Source organism: Oncorhynchus kisutch, linkage group LG23 (genome assembly GCF_002021735.2).
Source record: "Oncorhynchus kisutch isolate 150728-3 linkage group LG23, Okis_V2, whole genome shotgun sequence".
In the NCBI taxonomy this organism is placed as follows: domain Eukaryota; kingdom Metazoa; phylum Chordata; class Actinopteri; order Salmoniformes; family Salmonidae; genus Oncorhynchus; species Oncorhynchus kisutch.
In genome coordinates this window covers 41,998,869-42,026,651 of record NC_034196.2, presented here as the reverse complement: position 1 = coordinate 42,026,651, position 27,783 = coordinate 41,998,869, and the positions used below count along the sequence as shown (strand labels likewise).

The 27,783-nt window shown below is 47.2% G+C and overlaps 1 protein-coding gene across 1 annotated transcript in view; it reads right to left on the bottom strand.

Moving 5' to 3' along the window:
• The window catches only part of fbn2a (fibrillin 2a), a 217,767-nt gene that overhangs the window by 115,002 nt on the left and 74,982 nt on the right, over positions 1 to 27,783 (bottom strand). Inside the window, exons 12-19 of the mRNA XM_031802448.1 lie at positions 27,391 to 27,510; positions 21,990 to 22,115; positions 21,260 to 21,382; positions 20,366 to 20,488; positions 13,108 to 13,260; positions 11,193 to 11,246; positions 10,955 to 11,080; positions 3,357 to 3,482 (exon numbers count right to left, since the gene is read on the bottom strand). Of these exons, the coding sequence (XP_031658308.1) occupies positions 3,357 to 3,482; positions 10,955 to 11,080; positions 11,193 to 11,246; positions 13,108 to 13,260; positions 20,366 to 20,488; positions 21,260 to 21,382; positions 21,990 to 22,115; positions 27,391 to 27,510 (951 nt within the window). The remainder of the gene's footprint in view (positions 1 to 3,356; positions 3,483 to 10,954; positions 11,081 to 11,192; positions 11,247 to 13,107; positions 13,261 to 20,365; positions 20,489 to 21,259; positions 21,383 to 21,989; positions 22,116 to 27,390; positions 27,511 to 27,783) is intronic.

The window sequence follows — 27,783 nt, the reverse complement described above, 5'->3', positions numbered from 1 at the left end:
ATTTTAAACCAGGGATGTAGTCATTTGGCACAACAAAGAATAAAAGGCCCTTAAACCAATGATAGGGGACGTTTATTCTCCCCTGCCTGAAATGGGAGGTATTATCTGAGGAGGAAACACTATCCAATAGAAACCTTCATTTTCTGTTGCAAAACATGACCCAGGTGTTACCATTTCTGTATATCATAAGATGGATGAAAATGTATAGACCGAGTAAAATTCCCGTGAAAATAAAAGGACATACTCCACATCAGTGTCTACACACAATCAAAACCGCCCGATTTCTTCCATATGTCCCAGGCATAGTTCAGGTATGGGGGAAGGGCGGTCATATCTGCACGCGTGTACATATGGTGGAATAACTCACAGAACATATCTGAGGGATATAAGACTTTAAAAATACATCTGGTTCAGATATGAACTCAGAATGATTGAAATGCCTATCCTGTACTGAGGGGCCTTTGTCTGTTTCGCCCATGTAAAAAAGAAGAGGAAGAAACAGTCACTGCTATTGTCCTGACTTCATCCTGACTTCTGACTTCATCTATCGGCTTTTTTAAAAGGAAACATGTAAAAACTCCAGTATAGCAAACACACATTTAACATACAAGATGGGGGAAATAATAACCAAGGGTCAATTCAATCAGATCAGCTTTAGCAGACATCCTCATAGCTACTATGGTTACTCAGGTTTCTCTGGCTAATATGGTTTCTCTGGCTACTCAGGTTGCTCTGGCTACTCAGGTTTCTCAGGTTGCTCTGGCTACTCATGTTTCTCTGGCTACTATGGTTGCTCTGGCTACTCAGGTTGCTCTGGCTAATATGGTTTCTCTGGCTACTCAGGTTTCTCTGGCCACTATGGTTTCTCTGGCTACTCAGGTTTCTCTGGCCACTATGGTTTCTCTGGCTACTCATGTTTCTCTGGCTACTATGGTTTCTCTGGCTACTCAGGTTGCTCTGGCTACTCAGGATGCTCTGGCTACTATGGTTGCTCTGGCTACTCAGGATGCTCTGGCTACTCAGGTTGCTCTGGCTACTATGGTTTCTCTGGCTACTCAGGATGCTCTGGCTACTATGGTTGCTCTGGCTACTATGGCTACTCAGGTTGCTCTGGTTACTATGGTTACTCTGGCTACTATGGCTACTCAGGTTTTGTCTGGCTACTCAGGTTTCTCAGGTTGCTCTGGCTACTATGGTTACTATGGCTACTCAGGTTTCTCTGGCTACTCAGGTTCTCTGGCTACTCAGGTTCTCTGGCTACTCAGGTTTCTCTGGCTACTCAGGTTCTCTGGCTACTCAGATTCTCTGGCTACTCAGGTTTCTCTGGCTACTCAAGTTCTCTGGCTACTATGGCTACTCAGGGTTCTCTGGCTACTATGGTTTCTCTGGCTACTATGGCTACTCAGGTTGCTCTGGCTACTCAGGTTTCTCTGGTTACTGTGGTTTCTCTGGCTACTATGGTTTCTCTGGCTACTCAGGTTTCTCTGGCTACTCAGGTTCTCTGGCTACTCAGGTTCTCTGGCTACTATGGCTCCTCAGGTTTCTCTGGCTACTCAGGTTTCTCTGGTTACTATGGTTTCTCTGGCTACTATGGTTGCTCTGGCTACTCAGGATGCTCTGGCTACTCAGGTTGCTCTGGCTACTCAAGTTTCTCTGCCTACTCAGGTTCTCTGGCTACGATGGCTACTCAGGTTGCTCTGGCTACTCAGGTTTCTCTGGCTACTATGGTTGCTCTGGCTATCCAGGTTTCTCTGGCTACTATGGTTTCTCTGGCTACTATGGTTTCTCTGGCTACTATGGTTTCTCTGGCTACTATGGTTTCTCTGGCTACTCAGGTTCTCTGGCTACTATGGCTACTCTAGTTTCTCTGGCTACTATGGCTACTCAGGTTTCTCTGGCTACTATGGTTTCTCTGGCTACTATGGTTTCTCTGGCTACTATGGTTCTCTGGCTACTATGGTTCTCTGGCTACTATGGCTACTCAGGTTTCTCTGGTTACTATGGTTTCTCTGGCTACTATGGTTTCTCTGGCTACTATGGCTACTCAGGTTTCTATGGCTACCAGGTTCTCTGGCTACTCAGATTCTCTGGCTACTCAGGTTTCTCTGGCTACTCAAGTTCTCTGGCTACTATGGCTACTCAGGGTTCTCTGGCTACTATGGTTTCTCTGGCTACTATGGCTACTCAGGTTGCTCTGGCTACTCAGGTTTCTCTGGTTACTGTGGTTTCTCTGGCTACTATGGTTTCTCTGGCTACTCAGGTTTCTCTGGCTACTCAGGTTCTCTGGCTACTCAGGTTCTCTGGCTACTATGGCTCCTCAGGTTTCTCTGGCTACTCAGGTTTCTCTGGTTACTATGGTTTCTCTGGCTACTATGGTTGCTCTGGCTACTCAGGATGCTCTGGCTACTCAGGTTGCTCTGGCTACTCAAGTTTCTCTGCCTACTCAGGTTCTCTGGCTACGATGGCTACTCAGGTTGCTCTGGCTACTCAGGTTTCTCTGGCTACTATGGTTGCTCTGGCTATCCAGGTTTCTCTGGCTACTATGGTTTCTCTGGCTACTATGGTTTCTCTGGCTACTATGGTTTCTCTGGCTACTATGGTTTCTCTGGCTACTCAGGTTCTCTGGCTACTATGGCTACTCTAGTTTCTCTGGCTACTATGGCTACTCAGGTTTCTCTGGCTACTATGGTTTCTCTGGCTACTATGGTTCTCTGGCTACTATGGTTCTCTGGCTACTATGGCTACTCAGGTTTCTCTGGTTACTATGGTTTCTCTGGCTACTATGGTTTCTCTGGCTACTATGGCTACTCAGGTTTCTATGGCTACTCAGATTTCTCTGGTTACAATTTGTTTCTCTCGCTACTATGGTTTCTCTGGCTACTCAGGTTTCTCTGGCTACTATGGCTACTATGGTTTCTCTGGTTGCTCTGGCCACTCAGATTTCTCTGGTTACAATTTTTTTCTCTGGCTACTCAGGTTGCTCTGGCTACTCAGGTTCCTCTGGCTACTATGGCTACTCAGGTTTCTCTGGCTACTCAGGTTGCTCTGGCTACTCAGGTTGCTCTGGCTACTCTGGCTTGCCAGGCATTTCTGATTTCCTCCGACCTCCCATTACACCCCTTGTGTGTTTTTCCTACCAGGTGTCCACTTAAAATGGAAGTTCTGCTCCCTCTCTCTCTCACCACCATTTCTCTTTCTTGTTCTCTCTCTCTCTCTCTCTCTCTCTCTTTCTCTTTCAAAGTCTTTTTTGGCATGATATTCACATGAATATTACCAAAGCAGAAATACATAACAACAACAATGAAAATAGTCATCACCTCTCTCTCTCTCTCTCTCTCTCTCTCTCTCTCTCTTACCTTCGCATGTCTCAGAGTCCGGCCTGAAGAGGTAGCCCTTGGGGCAGGTGCAGCTGTAGCTGCCTGGAATGTTCCGACACAGTCCGTTGTCGCAGAGGAGCCGGTTCACCATGCACTCGTCAATGTCTGGAAGACAACAGGCAAACAGAGAGGACGCCTCACAGTCAACTCAGGACCATTTGTCCATGTGTCAGTGTCTGAGACCATTGGCCAGTGTCTATGAGGCCATTAGTCAGTGTCTGAGACTATTGGTCAGTGTCTGAGACCATTGGTCGGTGTCTATGAGACCATTGGTCAGTGTCTGAGACTATTGGTCGGTGTCTATGAGACCACTGGTCAGTGTCTGTGAGACCACTGGTCAGTGTCTGTGAGACCATTGGTCAGTGTCTGTGAGACCATTGGTCAGTGTCTGTGAGACCATTGAGACCATTGGTCAGTGTCTGTGAGACCATTTGTCAGTGTATGAGACCTTTGAGACCACTGGTCAGTGTCTGTGAGACCATTGGTCGGTGTCTATGAGACCATTGGTCAGTGTCTGAGACCATTGAGACCACTGGTCAGTGTCTGTGAGACCATTGGTCAGTGTCTGAGACCACTGGTCAGTGTCTAGGAAATGAATGTAAACATTTTCTGTGTATTTGTCCATTTCTTAAGCAAAAACATTTGTGGTGAATGTGTGTGACATGCATTCATCAGTGTTTGAAACTGACGTAGAGTAGACTGGGAGGATTGACCCATTACACCCACATTGAAAACCGATAATCATAACAATTTCCCTTAATGACTTAAACCACCATTTCTGTGCACAAAGCGAGGTCCATACAGAAATGGTTTGTCGAGATCAGTGTGGCAGAACATGACTGGACTGCACAGAGCCCTGACCTCAACCACATCGAACACGTTTGAGATGAATTGGAACGCCGACTGCGAGCCAGGCCTAATCGCCCAACATCAGTGCCCAACCTCCCTAATGCTCTTGTGGCTGAATGGAAGCAAGTCCCCACAGCAATGTTCCAACAACTAGTGGAAAGCCTTCCAAGAGGAGTGGAGCAACAAAGGAGGGACCAACTCCATATTAATGCCTGTGATTTTGGAATGAGATGCTCGACGGGCAGGTGTCCACATACTTTTGGCCATGTAGTGTACTTTTTAAGTGTTAGAATTAGTGTGAACCTGACACCTCTTGATAAAAAAAATCCTAAATAAAAAAAATCACAGGCTTTTGTTCCAGCCCTACAGTTCTTATAAACCTGATTCCACTAATTATGGCCGAGACTGAAGATGATCATGTCTTTGTCAGACTGGGCTAGAATAAAAGCCTACACTTTCCAGGACTTGAAAATCCTCCTCTAGAGACTACGGCCATGACTGACAGTCCACCATCCTCAACTCAATATACAAACTCTAAACGACAACCATAGACACCAGTATTTCCTCTGGTGTCAGGTCGGGAAGATAACCCGATTGAATTTGTTCCCCCTCGGTAATGTAGTCTTCACCAGCCCCTATTTGGCTGTACATTTCCCGTTCCCAAAGGGCCCTTTGACTGCCAGGGGTCCCAGTCAACCTCAGAGTCAGACAGAAAGGGAAGTTGAAGAGCTTATAAAGCTGACTATAATTGCCCTTTGGAAATAATATCCTGTCGAACTCTTTCACCATGCCTATGGTGGGAGGAACAAAGGGGTTACCGGCTACCAAGCTGAAACGACTACCAGGAATCACAGGGGAGCCGCGTTCCAAATGGAACCCTATTCCTTATATAGTAGTGCACTACTTTTGACCAGGGCCCAGGAATAGAGTCCCATTTGGGACGCACACGCCCAGGGAAACGCTCCCAGAATTCATGCGTCCCCATTAGGATTTTTGACAAAAATGGTGGTGATATGTCATTTTGTCTTTGCGGCCAAGAGGAGATGGAATATATACTGTGTAATTATTAGGGGGAACCTGCGATTCAACGTCTTACCTTGCCAAATGAAAGGTAAAATGGTTATGTTGAATACTGGTATGTATATTGCAGTCTTTCTATCAGGCAAGTTTCTATCAGGCACTTTTTCAGTGCTGTTAAAAGTTACAATGTGAATAAGTCACACTTGCTACCTACAATGCCTGATTATTTCTGCTTCCATTGGGAGAATTTCATTTTTAAGAACTTGTGTGCTTTCAAGTGCAATTTTAGAAAACCAAATTGCTTTCGTTTGTGTATTTATTTTAGTGTACTCCGTTTGGGAGGGTCCCAACTCCAGAGTTTACAGTGACTGTGAGTTTATAGTGACTGTGAGTTTACAGTGGCTGTGAGTTTATAGTGACTGTGAGTTTATAGTGACTGTGACTTTACAGTGGCTGTGAGTTTATAGTGACTGTGACTTTACAGTGGCTGTGAGTTTATAGTGACTGTGACTTTACAGTGGCTGTGAGTTTATAGTGACTGTGACTTTACAGTGGCTGTGAGTTTATAGTGACTGTGACTTTACAGTGGCTGTGAGTTTGCAGTGACTGAGTTTACAATGACTGAGTTTACAGTGGCTGTGAGTTTACAGTGACTGAGTTTACATTGACTGAGTTTACAATGACTGAGTTTACAGTGGCTGTGAGTTTACAGTGACTGAGTTTACAGTGACTGAGTTTACAATGACTGAGTTTACAGTGGCTGTGAGTTTACAGTGACTGAGTTTACAGTGACTGAGTTTATAATGACTGAGTTTACTGTGGCTGAGTTTACAGTGGCTGTGAGTTTACAGTGGCTGAGTTTACAGTGGCTGTGAGTTTACAGTGGCTGTGAGTTTACAGTGACTGAGTTTACAGTGACTGAGTTTATAATGACTGAGTTTACAGTGGCTGAGTTTACAGTGGCTGTGAGTTTACAGTGGCTGAGTTTACAGTGGCTGTGAGTTTACAGTGACTGAGTTTACAGTGACTGAGTTTATAATGACTGAGTTTACAGTGGCTGTGAGTTTACAGTGACTGAGTTTACAGTGACTGAGTTTATAATGACTGAGTTTACAGTGGCTGTGAGTTTGCAGTGACTGTGAGTTTACAGTGACTGAGTTTACAGTGGCTGAGTTTACAATGACTGAGTTTACAGTGGCTGTGAGTTACAGTGGCTGTGAGTTTACAGTGGCTGTGAGTTTACAGTGACTGAGTTTACAGTGGCTGAGTTTACAGTGGCTGTGAGTTTACAGTGGCTGTGAGTTTACAGTGACTGAGTTTACAGTGGCTGAAAAGCCCGTTCCAAAACCCAAATCTGGTCCTTTCTGCCTTCTTCCCTCTCTCCTTTCCTCCGTCCCTGTCTCCCTACCTCCGTCCATTGGTCTTTACAGGTCTTTTGGCCGTGTTCTCTCTTCATGTCTGTCTTTTCCCTGGCAGCTACACACCATGATGTCATTTCAATTTGAGAAAGGCGATTTGTCTCAAGAGCTGAAATGTAGCGCAACTGAATTGGGGGAACGAACAGAGGATATTCTGTACGATTAATAGTGGGGATTCTGGTTCCACCATGTTAAGTGTGTGTCCCAAATGGCACCCTATTCCCTATGGGCCCTGGTCAAAAGTAGTGCACTGTGAAGGGAATAGGGAGCCACTTAGGAAGCAGACTGAGTCGGTCTATAATTAACTCTATGTTTTGACTATAGTAGTATAGACAGTAGTCAAAGGGAAACCGGGATCACATTTTCCTAGGCGGCGTGGGAGTTGTAGCACCTGTGTTTCTATCATTACTGCCAGGAAAACGAGAGGGAAGAAATCAAATGGGGTTTTGTGTGTTTCTGTATGCTTCATTTGAATCCTTGGCATACAATCAAGTTGCATCAGCATAGGACATGAGAATAATTCTGTTTGAATGGGCTCTACTATTACTGTTAGTGGTGAGTGTGGTAACTAGGAAGACTAGCAAGTCATAGCGCTCCAACCACCAAAAGGCAATGTGAGAACGTTGCACGTAGTAATGCTAAGAATAGTCAAGCATCCAAAAGGCAATGTGAGAACGTTGCACGTAGTAATGCTAAGAATAGTCAAGCATCCAAAAGGCAATGTGAGAACGTTGCACGTAGTAATGCTAAGAATAGTCAAGCATCCAAAAGGCAATGTGAGAACGTTGCACGTAGTAATGCTAAGAATAGTCAAGCATCCAAAAGGAACAGTAAATGTAATAGTATATTGTTCTGACTACTCACTTTGTGTTGGGTACCACTTCCTATGAATACCCTCTTCACAGGTCATTAAAGCGCTCAGTGTTTTGTGCAATCGTGTGACACAGCAAGATTTTATTCTGTATTTTAAGCATTATTCAGAAATGAGAATTAGACCAAAAATGAAAGCAATTGTCTGAGGATGGTGCTGGAGGATGGTGCTGGAGGATGGTGCTGGAGGATGGTGAAGGACCATCTACCATAAAAAGAGCAGACAGTTCACTGAAAAAGCTTTAAAGAAAGGTTCAAATCTGGGTCATGTGACATGATTAAAAAAACACAGGGCCTTGCTACGCATAATGCATGACATGGGTGCTAATAGCTGCCCATACTCTAAAACGGGTGGTTTGGTCGGGGAAACAAATCTCTAGACAGACTCCCAGGTTAGCTCTCCTCCTCTTCCTCATCACAAATCTCTAGACAGACTCCCAGGTTAGCTCTCCTCCTCTTCCTCATCACAAATCTCTAGACAGACTCCGAGGTTAGCTCTCCTCCTCTTCCTCATCACAAATCTCTAGGCAGGCTCCCAGGTTAGCTCTCCTCCTCTTCCTCATCACAAATCTCTACACAGGCTCCCAGGTTAGCTCTCCTCCTCTTCCTCATCACAAATCTCTAGGCAGGCTCCCAGGTTAGCTCTCCTCCTCTTCCTCATCACAAATCTCTAGGCAGGCTCCCAGGTTAGCTCTCCTCCTCACAAATCTCTAGACAGACTCCCAGGTTAGCTCTCCTCCTCTTCCTCATCACAAATCTCTAGACAGACTCCCAGGTTAGTTCTCCTCCTCTTCCTCATCACAAATCTCTAGACAGACTCCCAGGTTAGCTCTCTTCCTCATCACAAATCTGTAGACCGGCTCCCAGGTTAGCTCTCCTCCTCTTCCTCATCACAAATCTCTAGACAGACTCCGAGGTTAGCTCTCCTCCCCTTCCTCATCACAAATCTCTAGACAGACTCCGAGGTTAGCTCTCCTCCTCTTCCTCATCACAAATCTCTAGACAGACTCCCAGGTTAGCTCTCCTCCTCTTCCTCATCACAAATCTCTAGACAGGCTACCAGGCTAGTTCTCTTCCTCTTCACAAATCTCTAGACCGGCTCCCAGGTTAGCTCTCCTCCTCTTCCTCATCACAAATCTCTAGGCAGGCTCCCAGGTTAGCTCTCCTCTTCCTCATCACAAATCTCTAGACAGACTCCGAGGTTAGCTCTCCTCCTCTTCCTCATCACAAATCTCTAGACAGGCTCCCAGGTTAGCTCTCCTCCTCTTCCTCATCACAAATCTGTAGACCGGCTCCCAGGTTAGCTCTCCTCCTCATCACAAATCTCAAGACAGGCTCCCAGGTTAGCTCTCTTCCTCATCACAAATCTCAAGACAGACTCCCAGGTTAGCTCTCTTCCTCATCACAAATCTCTAGACAGACTCTGAGGTTAGCTCTCCTTGTCTTCCTCATCACAAATCTCTAGACAGACTCCCAGGTTAGCTCTCTTCCTCATCACAAATCTCAAGACAGACTCCCAGGTTAGCTCTCTTCCTCATCACAAATCTCTAGACAGACTCTGAGGTTAGCTCTCCTTGTCTTCCTCATCACAAATCTCTAGACAGACTCCCAGGTTAGCTCTCTTCCTCATCACAAATCTCTAGACAGACTCCCAGGTTAGCTCTCCTCCTCTTCCTCATCACAAATCTCTAGACAGACTCCGAGGTTAGCTCTCCTCCTCTTCCTCATCACAAATCTCTAGGCAGGCTCCCAGGTTAGCTCTCCTCCTCTTCCTCATCACAAATCTCTACACAGGCTCCCAGGTTAGCTCTCCTCCTCTTCCTCATCACAAATCTCTAGGCAGGCTCCCAGGTTAGCTCTCCTCCTCTTCCTCATCACAAATCTCTAGGCAGGCTCCCAGGTTAGCTCTCCTCCTCACAAATCTCTAGACAGACTCCCAGGTTAGCTCTCCTCCTCTTCCTCATCACAAATCTCTAGACAGACTCCCAGGTTAGTTCTCCTCCTCTTCCTCATCACAAATCTCTAGACAGACTCCCAGGTTAGCTCTCTTCCTCATCACAAATCTGTAGACCGGCTCCCAGGTTAGCTCTCCTCCTCTTCCTCATCACAAATCTCTAGACAGACTCCGAGGTTAGCTCTCCTCCCCTTCCTCATCACAAATCTCTAGACAGACTCCGAGGTTAGCTCTCCTCCTCTTCCTCATCACAAATCTCTAGACAGACTCCCAGGTTAGCTCTCCTCCTCTTCCTCATCACAAATCTCTAGACAGGCTACCAGGCTAGTTCTCTTCCTCATCACAAATCTCTAGACCGGCTCCCAGGTTAGCTCTCCTCCTCTTCCTCATCACAAATCTCTAGGCAGGCTCCCAGGTTAGCTCTCCTCTTCCTCATCACAAATCTCTAGACAGACTCCGAGGTTAGCTCTCCTCCTCTTCCTCATCACAAATCTCTAGACAGGCTCCCAGGTTAGCTCTCCTCCTCTTCCTCATCACAAATCTGTAGACCGGCTCCCAGGTTAGCTCTCCTCCTCATCACAAATCTCAAGACAGGCTCCCAGGTTAGCTCTCTTCCTCATCACAAATCTCAAGACAGACTCCCAGGTTAGCTCTCTTCCTCATCACAAATCTCTAGACAGACTCTGAGGTTAGCTCTCCTTGTCTTCCTCATCACAAATCTCTAGACAGACTCCCAGGTTAGCTCTCTTCCTCATCACAAATCTCAAGACAGACTCCCAGGTTAGCTCTCTTCCTCATCACAAATCTCTAGACAGACTCTGAGGTTAGCTCTCCTTGTCTTCCTCATCACAAATCTCTAGACAGACTCCCAGGTTAGCTCTCTTCCTCATCACAAATCTCAAGACAGGCTCCCAGGTTAGCTCTCCTTCTCTTCCTCATCACAAATCTGTAGACCGGCTCCCAGGTTAGCTCTCCTCCTCTTCCTCATCACAAATCTCTAGACAGACTCCCAGGTTAGCTCTCCTTCTCTTCCTCATCACAGCTGCTGCCCAATTGAGATGTAACCTACCAACTGAAAGAGAGCACCCCACTACACCTCCACTGCCTCTCAGCCTCAGCCTGGACAACAAGCTGGATGTCAGTAAAGGAGGAAGCTATTTGAACTGAGCCTCGCATAGACACATGCCTAGTTGGCCTAGTGTGCTCTTCTGGCTATGGAGGCCATCTTTAATACTGAATTATGGGTCATCATATTTGGCATAAACAAGATGTGTGACCAGTGATGTAGTAGAGGGTAAATACAGTGTTTTTTATTTTATTTAATTGAAAGTGTATTGAACATTAATTTGGTCACCGTGAACGTTTAGCAATTTGTTGTTATCACTACATCACAGGTCATGACATTTCGTGTCACTGAAGGTCAAGTTACAAGTTACAAGTTACAGAAACAGCCTTTCTCCACTCACCCACACAGGTCTTGCCCGTGTTGTCAGACTCGTAGCCAGTGTTACAGAAGCAACGGAAACTGCCTCTTAGGTTCTCACACACTCCATTGGGACAGATCTCTGGGTTCAGTGCACACTCATTGATGTCTGGCCAAGGGAAAGAGACAGAGGGACACAATAGAGAGGGGGTCATTTTAATGTCACGCAATACACTGATGAAAACCCCCTAACGTTTCGTAGTATGTGTAGGGCACATTACCTGTTCCATCCACAGAGAAGCCGATTCCACTTCCACACAGAGCCTGGAACTCAGCTGCAAGACCGAACAGAAGTGGTGGTTAAAGTTCTAGAAGACTGAGATGAAGGGTTGGGGTTACTGCTTTCAATACAGGAATAAATACAAAGTCAATGACTGTGGTTGCAACAAAACAACCTCCATTACCAAGCATCTGTGCGTGTGAGAACGCAACATCTTGTACATACTGTATGTAATGTGAGCTATATTTGATGTTGGAAGCACAACAATAATATATCACCCACACGGCATTGGTCCTCTCAAAGTCACCCTTTTAGATGCACTAGTCTTCTCAAAGTCACCCTATTAGCTGCACTAGTCTTCTCAAAGTCACCCTATTAGCTGCACTAGTCTTCTCAAAGTCACCCTATTAGCTGCACTAGTCTTCTCAAAGTCACCCTATTTGCTGCACTAGTCTTCTCAAAGTCACTCTATTAGCTGCACTAGTCTTCTCAAAGTCACCCTATTAGCTGCACTAGTCTTCTCAAAGTCACCCTATTAGCTGCATTGGTCCTCTCAAAGTTACTATATTAGCTACATTAGTCTTCTCAAAGTCACTATATTAGCTGCATTGGTCCTCTCAAAGTCACGATATTAGCTGCATTGGTCCTCTCACAGTCACTCTATTAGCTGCATTGGTCCTCAAGTCACTCTATTAGCTGCATTAGTCTTCTCAAATTCACTCTATTAGCTGCACTAGTCTTCTCAAAGTCACTCTATTAGCCAATTGGTCCTCTCAAAGTCACTCTATTAGCTGCATTGGTCCTCTCAAAGTCACTATATTAGCTGCATTAGTCCTCTCAAAGTCACTCTATTAGCTGCATTGGTCCTCTCAAAGTCACTATATTAGCTGCATTAGTCTTCTCAAAGTCACTCTATTAGCTGCACTAGTCTTCTCAAAGTCACTCTATTAGCCAATTGGTCCTCTCAAAGTCACTCTATTAGTCAATTGGTCCTCTCAAAGTCACTCTATTAGCCCCATTGGTCCTCAAAGTCACTCTATTAGCTGCACTAGTCTTCTCAAAGTCACTCTATTAGCCAATTGGTCCTCTCAAAGTCACTCTATTAGGCAATTGGTCCTCTCAAAGTCACTATATTAGCTGCATTGGTCCTCTCAAAGTCACTATATTAGCTGCATTGGTCCTCTCAAAGTCACTCTATTAGCCCCATTGGTCCTTAAAGTCACTCTAGTAGCTGCACTAGTCTTCTCAAAGTCACTCTATTAGCTGCACTAGTCTTCTCAAAGTCACTCTATTAGCTGCATTGGTCCTCAAAGTCACTCTATTAGCTGCACTAGTCTTCTCAAAGTCACTCTATTAGCTGCACTAGTCTTCTCAAAGTCACTCTATTAGCTGCACTAGTCTTCTCAAAGTCACTCTATTAGCCAATTGGTCCTCTCAAAGTCACTCTATTAGCCAATTGGTCCTCTCAAAGTCACTCTATTAGACAATTGGTCCTCTCAAAATCACTCTATTAGCTGCACTAGTCTTCTCAAAGTCACTCTATTAGCTGCACTAGTCTTCTCAAAGTCACTCTATTAGCTGCACTAGTCTTCTCAAAGTCACTCTATTAGCTGCACTAGTCTTCTCAAAGTCACTCTATTAGCTGCACTAGTCTTCTCAAAGTCACTCTATTAGCTGCACTAGTCTTCTCAAAGTCACTCTATTAGCTGCACTAGTCTTCTCAAAGTCACTATATTAGCTGCACTAGTCTTCTCAAAGTCACCCTATTAGCCAATTGTTCACTCCATTGTCTACAAGTGAGTCAGTTGGTCTACAAACAGCATCTAAAGACGTTCAGATAAAACAACGTTTTTCAGGATTCCTAGTCTTGATTGACATTCGCACAGTTTGGATGTGCGTCATCGTGTGTATTGTACCTGAGTTCTTGGCTGGGCAAGACACACAGGGCTCTCCGAAGCCGTAGTCGGTGTTGGCACAGCAGCACTCCGACTTGGTGACGGCTCCCTGGAAGGGACGCACGCACACACCCTTCTTTATGGCGCCGTAGCAGGTGCTACGCATGTGTGTGTCTGAAGGAAGAAAACACAGAGACACTGTATGTGACAATGGATTAACACAACAGGGCTTTACAGTGAAAACATTGGCGGTGATCGCTGAGGATTTCCGCTTTCCGACATTTTGTATTTTTTGCTCAAAGCCCATGAGAAGGAATATAGGAACTTAGCTACTTGTCAGTGTACTGTAGCCAATGTCTCTCTCTCTCTCTCTCTCTCTCTCTCTCTCTCTGCATGCTGGGAGTGTTTGGTGCATGCTGGGAATTGTATGAGCGAAGGAGTGCGTGTGTTGTGTAGAGTTAGATATTCAGAACTTTCTTTCGGTTTTCTCTTTCTTGGTGGCATTTTTTGTTTTCGTCTGTGCTGATTGAGGTTATTATTTTTGTTGTGGTAGAATTAAGTATTTTGTTTTTCGTATGGAAATGACCCTGATTTTGGCGGGGATGGCAGCCCAAATGGGGATGGCAGCCCGAATGGGGATGGCGTCCCTGTCACTTCGGCACGGCTTTAGGTGTTTTACTGAAGCTACTGTCACGGTGGAGTTTCTGGTCGCCATAGGAGAGAAGGTGGGATACGAGAATGTTGCTTATGTGTCACGGATGAATAAAGCGGTGGTGGTATTTCTTAAAGATTTCTTAAAGTAGATCAGATGGTTGAGCATGGTGTACTTCTTAAAGAAGAGTGTCTTGTAGATCGTATGGTTGAGCATGGTGTACTTCTTAAAGAAGAGTGTCTTGTTGATCGTATGGTTGAGCATGGTGTACTTCTTAAAGAAGAATGTCTTGTAGATCGTATTGTTGAGCATGGTGTACTTCTTAAAGAAGAGTGTCTTGTAGATCGTATGGTTGATTATGGTGTACTTCTTAAAGAAGAATGTCTTGTAGATCGTATTGTTGAGCATGGTGTACTTCTTAAAGAAGAGTGTCTTGTAGATCGTATGGTTGATTATGGTGTACTTCTTATCGAAGAGCGTCTTGTTGATCGGATGGTTGAGCATGGTGTACTTCTTAAAGAAGAGTGCCTTGTAGATCGTATGGTTGATTACGGTGTACTTCTTATAGAAGAGCGTCTTGTTGATCGGATGGTTGAGCATGGCGTACTTCTTAAAGGAATGTTTATTCAAGTTACTCCGCTTTTTCTCGGTCAACAAGGGCAACGATTTCAAATGTACCGCCGTTTATTCCAAATGAACTATTGGAGCACGAGTTATTGCACTTTGGGAAGATCGCCAGTTCAATTAAGGTTGTCCCGTTGGGTTGCAAACACCCAGCGTTGAAACAGGTTATGTCGTTTCGGCGACAGGTGTTTATGTTTTTGGACTCACCGGAGCAAACTTTAGAGTTATCGTTTAAAATAAAGTATGACAATAGATTGTATATGGCTTATGCTAGTACGGGTAGTCAACGGTGTTTTGAGTGTGGGGATGTTGGTCATAAGCGACATGCTTGCCCGAAAAGGGAGAAGGCAGAGGGAGGGGCGCAGGTGGTCCTCGTAACGCCTGGGCCCACTGATGTAGGGAGAGGTGGGCCGACAGCGGTAGAGCAGCCACAAGCACCTGTTGCTGAGGAACAAGTTATCCGTGTTGAGGGCACGGAGTTGCAACTTGTATTAGAGGGAAATGTTATGCAGCAGAAAAATATTGTTGTAGAAGGTAAGGATGGATCTGAAGAGCCATTTCCTCAGACTGGTGAGGAGGTGCCCAGTCCGAGTGCTGGGGTACAGGAGGGGGTTCATGTGGAGCTAGGCTCCCAGGTAGTGGAGGAGATGCCCACTACGAGTGCTTGGGTACAGGAGGGGGTTCATGTGGAGCTAGTCTCCCAGGTAGTGGAGGAGATGCCCGGTACGAGTGATGGGGTGCAAGTGGAGAGTGTTGAGAGGAATGTGGTAGAGGGCTGTCAGGGGTCTGTGGCCTCAGCTGAGGAGAATCAGGAGAAGGATATGGATATCTCTTTTGATATGATAGCAGCTGGTGAGGACTCAATTTACGATCTAGGGGAGGTAAATGGGTTTCTGGATCAGACTTTGGGGAAATCTGTCAAATTGTCAGATTATTTGATGTTGATAAGTTTGTGAGGGCAGCTGTGATGTTACAGAAGACGGTGGGGTTCGACCAGTTGAGTGAGAAGAAGCGGTTTCGCTTGAGGAAATGTATTACTGTTAACACAGCAGCAAAAGGTGGTGGGAAACGTGGCCAGGTTGATAAGAAAACATTTAAATAATGATGATCATGCTTCATAGGGTGTCTTTTTCTCTTTGGTTTGTCTGTGGTTTCTTCTGCTTTGCTTTTCTCTTCTCTATATGGAGGTACTAAGGGTAGGTTCTCTCAATATGAATGGGGACAGGAATAAGAGGGCTTGGGTATTAGAAGTAATAAAACAGAAAAGGCTTCATGTAGTTTTCCTACAGGAGACACATAGTGATGAGGAAAATGAGGTTGACTGGGGTATGTGGTGGGAGGGACAGCATATACTCAGACATGGTACTAATTTCAGTGCTGGGGTGGAAATCTTGTTTTCCTCAGGTTTAGGGGTGACTGTGGTATCTACAACAGAGATTGTCAAGGGTCAGGTTTTATTGGTCAAGGTGGATGTTATGTTTTAGTTTTTTTAAATGTTTCTGCTCCTAATGAGGGTACAGAGCGTATTGCTGTATTTGATCAAATAAAGGAAACCTGAAGACAGTGTGACCAAGAGGGGTGTATGTTTTAGGGGGGGACTGGGACAGTGTGACCAAGAGGGGTGTATGTTTTAGGGGGGGACTGGGACAGTGTGACCAAGAGGGGTGTATGGTTTTAGGGGGGGACTGGGACAGTGTCACCAAGAGGGGTGTATGGTTTTAGGGGGGGACTGGAACTGCGTGATCAAGAGGGGTGTATGGTTTTAGGGGGGGACTGGGACAGTGTGACCAAGAGGGGTGTATGGTTTTAGGGGGGGACTGGAACAGTGTGACCAAGAGGGGTGTATGGTTTTAGGGGGGGACTGGAACAGTGTGATCAAGAGGGGTGTATGGTTTTAGGGGGGGACTGGGACAGTGTGACCAAGAGGGGTGTATGGTTTTAGGGGGGGACTGGGACAGTGTGACCAAGAGGGGTGTATGGTTTTAGGGGGGGACTGGGACAGTGTGACCAAGAGGGGTGTATGGTTTTAGGGGGGGACTGGAACAGTGTGATCAAGAGGGGTGTATGGTTTTAGGGGGGGACTGGGACAGTGTGACCAAGAGGGGTGTATGGTTTTAGGGGGGGACTGGGACAGTGTGACCAAGAGGGGTGTATGGTTTTAGGGGGGGACTGGGACAGTGTGACCAAGAGGGGTGTATGGTTTTAGGGGGGGACTGGGACAGTGTGACCAAGAGGGGTGTATGGTTTTAGGGGGGGACTGGGACAGTGTGATCAAGAGGGGTGTATGGTTTTAGGGGGGTACTGGGACAGTGTGACCAAGAGGGGTGTATGGTTTTAGGGGGGGACTGGGACAGTGTGACCAAGAGGGGTGTATGGTTTTAGGGGGGGACTGGGACAGTGTGACCAAGAGGGGTGTATGGTTTTAGGGGGGGGACTGGGACAGTGTGACCAAGAGGGGTGTATGGTTTTAGGAGGGGACTGGGACAGTGTGATCAAGAGGGGTGTATGGTTTTAGGGGGGGACTGGGACAGTGTGACCAAGAGGGGTGTATGGTTTTTGGGGGGGACTGGGACAGTGTGACCAAGAGGGGTGTATGTTTTAGGGGGGGACTGGGACAGTGTGACCAAGAGGGGTGTATGGTTTTAGGGGGGGACTGGGACAGTGTGACCAAGAGGGGTGTATGGTTTTTGGGGGGGACTGGGACAGTGTGACCAAGAGGAGTGTATGTTTTAGGGGGGGACTGGGACAGTGTGACCAAGAGGGGTGTATGGTTTTAGGGGGGGACTGGGACAGTGTGACCAAGAGGGGTGTATGGTTTTAGGGGGTGACTGGAACTGCGTGATCAAGAGGGGTGTATGGTTTTAGGGGGGGACTGGGACAGTGTGACCAAGAGGGGTGTATGGTTTTAGGGGGGGACTGGGACAGTGTGACCAAGAGGGGTGTATGGTTTTAGGGGGGGACTGGGACAGTGGATTTTACTGTTGACCTCACTGCTGAAGAACCTCACCTGCGGTCAGCTACTTGCCTGTCTGGTCTATTAACTGAGTTTGAACTTTCTGATGTGTTTAGAGTAAGGAATGCAAAGGTTAGGCAGTACACATGGCTAAAAATTAATGAAGGCAGTGTCAGTGCAGCAAGGTTAGACAGGTTGTATGTATCTGACCACTACTGTAGTAGGGTTGGAAGGTTAGACAGGTTGTATGTATCTGATCACTACTGTAGTAGGGTTGGAAGGTGAGACAGGTTGTATGTATCTGATCACTACTGTAGTAGGGTTGGAAGGTTAGACAGGTTGTATGTATCTGATCACTACTGTAGTCGGGCTGGAAGGTTAGACAGGTTGTATGTATCTGAGCCCTACTGTAGTAGGGTTGGAAGGTTAGACAGGTTGTACGTATCTGATCACTACTGTAGTCGGGCTGGAAGGTTAGACAGGTTGTATGTATCTGAGCCCTACTGTAGTAGGGTTGGAAGGTTACCAGGGGGGCTTCAAACGGGGTCCGCTCCACGGTTACCAGGGGGGCTTCAAACGGGGTCCGCTCCACGGTTACCAGGGGGGCTTCAAACGGGGTCCGCTCCACAGTTACCAGGGGGGCTTCAGATGGGGTCCGCTCCACGGTTACCAGGGGGGCTTCAGATGGGGTCCGCTCCACGGTTACCAGGGGGGCTTCAGATGGGGTCCGCTCCACGGTTACCAGGGGGGCTTCAAACGGGGTCCGCTCCACGGTTACCAGGGGGGCTTCAAACGGGGTCCGCTCCACGGTTACCAGGGGGGTTTCAAACGGGGTCCGCTCCACGGTTACCAGGGGCGCTTCAAACGGGGTCCGCTCCACGATTACCAGGGGGGCTTCAGATGGGGTCCGCTCCACAGTTACCAGGGGGGCTTCAGATGGGGTCCGCTCCACGGTTACCAGGGGGGCTTCAAACGGGGTCCGCTCCACGGTTACCAGGGGGGCTTCAGATGGGGTCCGCTCCACGGTTACCAGGGGGGCTTCAGATGGGGTCCGCTCCACGGTTACCAGGGGGGCTTCAAACGGGGTCCGCTCCACGGTTACCTGGGGGGCTTCAAACGGGGTCCGCTCCACGGTTACCAGGGGGGCTTCAGTGGGGCAGCGATGGGATGAAGACTTTGGGGGTTTTCTAGGCTCCGATGTCTTAGAACTGGGAGGGTGTAGTGGAGTGCCTGGCCTGGCCTGACTCCATTTTATGAGTCTGTTATGCAGGCTTGGAGGGTTCTTGTCATGTCCCGTAAGGCTGGCACGCCACCAGGGATGTGGCTTTTTGAAGAGCCTCTTTTTCATAACACTGCCATCCAGTCCTGTGCTCTGGGTTCAGCCATCCTACGGTCATGCCTGTTAGGTGTGGGGTGTACCAAGCTGGGTCATCTAATGCGGAGCAGGAGCAGATCGTTGGAGGAGCTGGGAGAAAGAGCAGGGATCCGATCATCTCATCTACTGAGGAAGGTCATCGCTGAGGTCTGTGACTCCTTGCCAGTACTTCATCTGCAGTATGTGACTGACACTTCCAAATGTGATCGGTGGAAGGAGGGTCTGGATTATATGTTCCCTGCACTGATTGTTAGTGCTGCGATGGGGACATTCGAGGAGGACGTGTGGATGCTGCTTTCCTTCCATACCCCGGAGCTGGGGGAGTTCAAGGAGGTGGGAAAGAAGACCATGTACAGGATCTGTGTAAAAGTGTCCCATGCCTCTTCCCTGGAAGGGGTAAAATCGATGAGGTGGACAGGTGTGCTTGGTCCAGGTGCCTCCCCAAAAGGCTGTTGGCGATCATTATACAAACTGCCTATTGATAAGAGGACAGCTGACCTCCAATGGAGGATCATACATGGAGCCATAGCCACTAACACGCATCTGGTACACCTGGATCCTACTGTTGGGGAGGGATGTACATTCGGTGCTGAGTCTGAAACTCTGGCACATCTGTTTTTATAGTGTCCCAGGCTGGTCGGGATGATTGACCTGATCACTAATTGGTTCTCAGCATTGGGAGAGGTTTTCTCTTCCCAACTGTATATATTTGGGCCAAAGTACAGGTATAGTCAAAAGGGTGTAGTTGTGTTGCTTAATTTTGTGTTAGGAGAAGCAAAATTTGCAATATGGAAGACCCAAAAGAACAGTATTCGGGAACAGGGGTCTGTGGATGTGGTGGGAATGCTGGAGGGAATGTTGGCAGGGAGACTGAGGGTTGAGTTTGCCTATTATAAACTGGTTAACAATATTGATCTGTTTATGAGTATATGGGGTATTCAGAGGCTGTTGTGTTTAGTTACTGTGGAGGAGGAATTGGAATTGTGTTTTTAATTGATGTGTAACTATGGTTTTGTATGAGTATTTATTGTGTGGTGGGCCCCCAGACCCAATAAAGATTATTTAAAACTCTCTCTCTCTCTCTCTCTCTCTCTCTCTCTCTCTCTCTCCCTCTCTGTCCCTCTCTCTCTCTCTCTCTCTCTCTCTCTTTCTCTCTCTGTCTCTCTCTCTCTCTCTCTGTTCTTTGTCATTTCCTGAAGAGTGAGGTGTTATCGATGTCCTGAAATAAGCCCCAGAAGACAGATAATGTGGTTGTGAATTTCCACTGTTTTCTGACTCCCGGTGAGCCATAAGGTCTGAGTCCCAGATGGCACCCTATTCCCTATATAGTGCACTGCTTTTGGTCAAAACTAGTGCCCTATGCAGAGGATAGGGACCCATCTGGGACGCAGACAAGGTCTGCAGTAGAGGCGAGATCTGCCAATAAGCTAAATAAGAGCCCATGACTCTCGTTTCAGTCCAAATATGAAACAGCTTGTGGACATCACAGACTCAAAGACATAGTCTCTCTCTGAAGTGGAAGCCGGTGTGTGTGTGTGTGTGTGTGCGTGCGTGTTTGTGTGTGTGAGCGTGCGTGTGTGCGCGAGTGTGTGAGTGTCCATTAGCAAGCGTGAATGTGTGTGTGGGGGCATGTGAACATGCGTTTGTGTGTTTGTGATCACCCACAACTCCTTACCTACACAGAAGCGTCCATCCGCCCCCACAGCCAGCCCTGCCAGGCACTCACACTTGAAGGAGCCCTCAGTGTTGACACAGCGGCCGTTCATACACATGCCTGGAGTCTGACACTCATCAATATCTACCAGAAAGAGAGTCAGAGATGGAGAGAGTGAGAGTATGAGAGAGATGGAGAGAGTAAGAGTATGAGAGAGATGGAGAGAGTGAGAGTACGAGAGAGATAGAGAGTGAGAGTACAAGAGAGATGGAGAGTAAGAGTACGAGAGAGACGGAGAGAGTAAGCGTACGAGAAAAATGGAGAGAGTAAGAGTACGAGAGAGATGGAGAGAGTAAGAGTACGAGAGAGATGGAGAGAGTAAGATTACGAGAGAGATGGAGAGAGTACGAGTATGAGAGAGATGGAGAGAGTAAGAGTATGAGAGAGATGGAGAGAGTAAGAGTATGAGAGAGATGGAGAGAGTATAGGGAAATGAACAAAGAGAAATGAAGAGACAGGGAAGGAGAGAGACAGGGAAGGAGAGAGACAGGGAAGGAGAGAGACAGGTAGAAAAACAGACCCAAAGAGAGAAGTTATGTGGTTAACAAAAAAACACATTATAACTAGGCCTCTGGGGAGCGGTAGGTTCAATCTCTTGTCTGCATCCCAAATGGTACCCCATTCCTTTAAACAGTGCACTACGTTTGACCAGAGCCCTATATAGGGTACCATTTGGAATGCACCCTTTGTCTGTTCCTGATCCAGACGCATGGCTAGCAGCTGGTGCTGTAGCATCTCAGTTGGAATTCCAAATGGAACACAGATGAGGTTCTGGAATCTATCGGCATAGCTCTAAAATATGAGCCAATCCTGAACCTGCTCTATATTCCATGTCTGCCTCAGTGATCTCTCTACCTGTGCAGTAGCGCCCACTGGAAGCCATGGTGAAGCCGGGTTTGCACAGGCACTTGAAGCTACCGTCCTCGTTGATACACATGCCGTTCAGACACATGTTGGTGCCGGCGCACTCGTCATGGTCTGTGGAGGGCAAAAGGTTAAAGGTCAGGTTAAATAATCTGTCATCCTGTTGTTAAAGCCAAACTCACCACGCCCAGACCCGTTAGTTGCCAAGCAGAGGGTCTTGGAATGTGACCCCATGGGGAATGGCGTGTAGCATGTAGAATGTGAGTGATGTTGTGTGTGCATTGGCTTTGTACAGCCACATTCAATGGTAAAAACAAGAGCAACGTCGTTGTCGACATCGATGGACAGCCATGAGCAAACGAGTAGGATGTGGTTGGGAGAGAAACACAGAAACCGTATTCATAGGTATTTTATGTTTATGTCTATAATTAGTGGCTTGTCTTCGTAAAGTTAATTCATGGGTTTGACTAGGCTTGAATACTTATAGTACATAACAAGGTGTCAAATCAAATCTAGGGAAAAATTAGCTACAATCTCATGAACATTGGAGTACTGATTTACTTGAGTGATTAAGGTAACTGATACTATATTAAAATACTTCATCTGGGCTTGATTGATCTTGACTGGCGCAACGGAACCAATAGAGCAGTAACAACAGTGTAAACCCAATCTGGCTCCAAACAGGCTAAAGCAAATGCAAAAAGCATTTCAAAGATCTTACCGACACAGTTTCTGCCGTCTGGGGTTAGCTGGAAGCCTGCGTTACAGATGCACTGGAAGCTTCCATCCATGTTGAGACAGCGGCCGTTCTTACACAGAACCCCGTTGTGCAGGCACTCGTCAATGTCTGGTGAGGAGAGTGGTGATGTATATGTGACTTGCTGATACTATCCCAGAATGCTGCACTAAATCCAATATAACACCATTACAACAGTATCCTACCCCTGCTCCTACCAATACACTGCAATTCTGCACCAAATCCAATATAACACCATTACAACAGTATACTACCCCTGCTTCTACCAATACACTGCAATTCTGCACCAAATCCAATATAACACCATTACAACAGTATACTACCCCTGCTCCTACCAATACACTGCAATTCTGCACCAAATCCAATATAACACCATTACAACAGTATACTACCCCTGCTCCTACCAATACACTGCAATTCTGCACCAAATCCAATATAACACCATTACAACAGTATCCTACCCCTGCTCCTACCAATACACTGCAATTCTGCACCAAATCCAATATAACGCCTTTACAACAGTATACTACCCCTGCTTCTACCAATACACCGCAGAGCTGCACCAAATCCAAAATAACGCCATTGGTATATGAACCCTGCCCCTAGACCTTTCCCTCTGGCATAGACCGTTCCCTCTGGCCTAGACAGTTCCCTCTGGCCTAGACAGTTCCCTCTGGCCTAGACAGTTCCCTCTGGCCTAGACAGTTCCCTCTGGCCTAGACAGTTCCCTCTGGCCATAGACAGTTCCCTCTGGCCATAGACAGTTCCCTCTGGCCATAGATAGTTCCCTCTGGCCATAGACAGTTCCCTCTGGCCATAGACAGTTCCCTCTGGCCTAGACAGTTCCATCTGGCCTAGACAGTTCCCTCTGGCCATAGACAGTTCCCTCTGGCCATAGATAGTTCCCTCTGGCCATAGACAGTTCCCTCTGGCCATAGACAGTTTCCTTTGGCCTAGACAGTTCCCTCTGGCCCTAGACAGTTCCCTCTGGCCCTAGACAGTTTCCTCTGGCCTAGACAGTTCCCTCTGGCCTAGACAGTTCCCTCTGCCCCTAGACAGTTCCCTCTGCCCCTAGACAGTTCCCTCTGGCCCTAGACAGTTTCCTCTGGCCTAGACAGTTCCCTCTGGCCCTAGACAGTTTCCTCTGGCCTAGACAGTTCCCTCTGGCCTAGACAGTTTTCTCTGGCCTAGACAGTTCCCTCTGGCCTAGACAGTTCCCTCTGGCCTAGACAGTTCCCTCTGCCCCTAGACAGTTCCCTCTGGCCCTAGACAGTTTCCTCTGGCCTAGACAGTTCCCTCTGGCCTAGACAGTTCCCTCTGGTCTAGACAGTTCCCTCTGGTCTAGACAGTTCCCTCTGGCCATAGACAGTTCCCTCTGGCCCTAGACAGTTCCCTCTGGTCTAGACAGTTCCCTCTGGCCATAGACAGTTCCCTCTGGCCTAGACAGTTCCCTCTAGCCTAGACAGTTCCCTCTGGTCTAGACAGTTCCCTCTGGCCATAGACAGTTCCCTCTGGCCTAGACAGTTCCCTCTGGCCTAGACAGTTCCCTCTGGTCTAGACAGTTCCCTCTGGCCATAGACAGTTCCCTCTGGCCCTAGACAGTTCCCTCTGGTCTAGACAGTTCCCTCTGGCCATAGACAGTTCCCTCTGGCCTAGACAGTTCCCTCTAGCCTAGACAGTTCCCTCTGGTCTAGACAGTTCCCTCTGGCCATAGACAGTTCCCTCTGGCCTAGACAGTTCCCCTTGGCCTAGACAGTTCCCTCTGGTCTAGACAGTTCCCTCTGGCCATAGACAGTTCCCTCTGCCCCTAGACAGTTCCCTCTGGCCTAGACAGTTCCCTCTGGCCTAGACAGTTCCCTCTGGCCTAGACAGTTCCCTCTGGTCTAGACAGTTCCCTCTGGCCTAGACAGTTTTCTCTGGCCTAGACAGTTCCCTCTGGCCTAGACAGTTCCCTCTGGCCTAGACAGTTCCCTCTGGCCTAGACAGTTCCCTCTGGTCTAGACAGTTCCCTCTGGCCATAGACAGTTCCCTCTGGCCCTAGACAGTTCCCTCTGGCCTAGACAGTTCCCTCTGGCCTAGACAGTTCCCTCTGGTCTAGACAGTTCCCTCTGGCCTAGACAGTTCCCTCTGGCCTAGACAGTTCCCTCTGGCCTAGACAGTTCCCTCTGGTCTAGACATTTCCCTCTGGCCTAGACAGTTTTCTCTGGCATAGACAGTTTTCTCTGGCCTAGACAGTTCCCTCTGGCCTAGACAGTTCCCTCTGGCCTAGACAGTTCCCTCTGGCCTAGACAGTTCCCTCTGGTCTAGACAGTTCCCTCTGGTCTAGACAGTTCCCTCTGGTCTAGACAGTTCCCTCTGGCCTAGACAGTTCCCTCTGGCCATAGACAGTTCCCTCTGGCCTAGACAGTTCCCTCTGGCCTAGACAGTTCCCTCTGGTCTAGACAGTTCCCTCTGGCCATAGACAGTTCCCTCTGGCCCTAGACAGTTCCCTCTGGCCTAGACAGTTCCCTCTGGCCTAGACAGTTCCATCTGGTCTAGACAGTTCCCTCTGGCCTAGACAGTTCCCTCTGGCCTAGACAGTTCCCTCTGGCCTAGACAGTTCCCTCTGGTCTATACATTTCCCTCTGGCCTAGACAGTTTTCTCTGGCCTAGACAGTTCCCTCTGGCCTAGACAGTTCCCTCTGGCCCCTTATCCATCTGAAAGCATTGTGTTGGAGTGAGTAACATTCCACCATAGAAATATAATAACTACAATTGCATTGGTATAGTCGTTATATCTCTATGTGTTTCACCTAGCCCAATGTTAAATGGTATAGTATATCCATCTACAGTCTGCTTGTAATTGTAACTATCTTCAAAACGTGTAATGATAATTCAGCATTCGGTGGATCAATGTCCCAGTAGTCAGGTAACATTATGAAAGAAAAAGGAAACAGCATATTTAGACTGAATAAATCCTTAAGGTCCACTCCACTGTGAAAACAGACTCCCAGACACAGGCCTGGCTGGTTAAGGGTTTATGCCACAGACTCTGGAACATGTCTATGGTGAAGGCATTGGTTCAACCTCTTTGAATAGAATATATACAGTACCAGTCAAAGGTTTGGACACACCTACTCATTCAAGGGTTTTTCTCTATTTGTACTATTTTCTACATTGTAGATTAATAGTGAAGACATACAAACTAGACAGTTCCCTCTGGCCTAGACAGTTCCCTCTGGCCATAGACAGTTCCCTCTGGCCTAGACAGTTCCCTCTGGCCTAGACAGTTCCCTCTAGCCTAGACAGTTCCCTCTGGTCTAGACAGTTCCCTCTGGCCATAGACAGTTCCCTCTGGCCTAGACAGTTCCCTCTGGCCTAGACAGTTCCCTCTGGTCTAGACAGTTCCCTCTGGCCATAGACAGTTCCCTCTGCCCCTAGACAGTTCCCTCTGGCCTAGACAGTTCCCTCTGGCCTAGACAGTTCCCTCTGGCCTAGACAGTTCCCTCTGGTCTAGACAGTTCCCTCTGGCCTAGACAGTTTTCTCTGGCCTAGACAGTTCACTCTGGCCTAGACAGTTCCCTCTGGCCTAGACAGTTCCCTCTGGCCTAGACAGTTCCCTCTGGTCTAGACAGTTCCCTCTGGTCTAGACAGTTCCCTCTGGTCTAGACAGTTCCCTCTGGCCTAGACAGTTCCCTCTGGCCATAGACAGTTCCCTCTGGCCTAGACAGTTCCCTCTGGCCTAGACAGTTCCCTCTGGTCTAGACAGTTCCCTCTGGCCATAGACAGTTCCCTCTGGCCCTAGACAGTTCCCTCTGGCCTAGACAGTTCCCTCTGGCCTAGACAGTTCCCTCTGGTCTAGACAGTTCCCTCTGGCCTAGACAGTTCCCTCTGGCCTAGACAGTTCCCTCTGGCCTAGACAGTTCCCTCTGGTCTAGACATTTCCCTCTGGCCTAGACAGTTTTCTCTGGCATAGACAGTTTTCTCTGGCCTAGACAGTTCCCTCTGGCCTAGACAGTTCCCTCTGGCCTAGACAGTTCCCTCTGGCCTAGACAGTTCCCTCTGGTCTAGACAGTTCCCTCTGGTCTAGACAGTTCCCTCTGGTCTAGACAGTTCCCTCTGGCCTAGACAGTTCCCTCTGGCCATAGACAGTTCCCTCTGGCCTAGACAGTTCCCTCTGGCCTAGACAGTTCCCTCTGGTCTAGACAGTTCCCTCTGGCCATAGACAGTTCCCTCTGGCCCTAGACAGTTCCCTCTGGCCTAGACAGTTCCCTCTGGCCTAGACAGTTCCATCTGGTCTAGACAGTTCCCTCTGGCCTAGACAGTTCCCTCTGGCCTAGACAGTTCCCTCTGGCCTAGACAGTTCCCTCTGGTCTATACATTTCCCTCTGGCCTAGACAGTTTTCTCTGGCCTAGACAGTTCCCTCTGGCCTAGACAGTTCCCTCTGGCCCCTTATCCATCTGAAAGCATTGTGTTGGAGTGAGTAACATTCCACCATAGAAATATAATAACTACAATTGCATTGGTATAGTCGTTATATCTCTATGTGTTTCACCTAGCCCAATGTTAAATGGTATAGTATATCCATCTACAGTCTGCTTGTAATTGTAACTATCTTCAAAACGTGTAATGATAATTCAGCATTCGGTGGATCAATGTCCCAGTAGTCAGGTAACATTATGAAAGAAAAAGGAAACAGCATATTTAGACTGAATAAATCCTTAAGGTCCACTCCACTGTGAAAACAGACTCCCAGACACAGGCCTGGCTGGTTAAGGGTTTATGCCACAGACTCTGGAACATGTCTATGGTGAAGGCATTGGTTCAACCTCTTTGAATAGAATATATACAGTACCAGTCAAAGGTTTGGACACACCTACTCATTCAAGGGTTTTTCTCTATTTGTACTATTTTCTACATTGTAGATTAATAGTGAAGACATACAAACTATGAAATAACACATATGGAATCATGAAGCAACCAAAGAAGTGAGAGTCTTCAAAGTAGCCAACCTTTCTTCTGTATACCAACCCTACCTTCTCACAACACATCTGATTGGCTCAAACGCATTAAGAATGAAATAAATCCCACAAATGAACCTTTAACAAGGAACACATGCTAATTGAAATGCATTCCAGGTGACAACCTCATGAAGCTGGTTGAGAGAATGCCAAGAGTGTGCAAAGCTGTCATCAAGGCAAATGGTGGCTACCTTTTTTCGTTACTACATGATTCCGTGTGTGTTAATTCATAGTTCTGATGTCTTCACTATTATTCTACAATATAGAAAATAGTATTTTTTTTTAAATGTTAAACCTGTAATGAGTAGGTGTGTCCAAACTTTTAACTTGTACTGTATATATACACCAGTATAAATAGACTCACCGATGCAGACCTGCTTCTCTGGATTTCTTTGGAACCCTGTGTGGCACTTGCAGTAGAAGGAACCGGCCGTGTTCACACAGTCCCCATTGGGGCACGGGTCGGAGGAACACTCATCTACATCTATTTATTATCAGGAAATAGATTTATTAGAAATACAACCTAGAATCATCATGACTTCAGTTTTTAGACAAGCTACCCAGGATTAAAAGTTAAGGGTTAGGGTTAGGGTTAGGGTTAACCCTAACCCTCATATAAATATACAGTACCTAACAGCCGCAGAAACATACATTCACGTGTTTAGTAGATTCGCTCCTTAGATAATATTAATATTTGAGCCATTTCTGAGACTCACTTAGACAGCAGCTGTGATGATACAGTAGTAGGAACACAAAG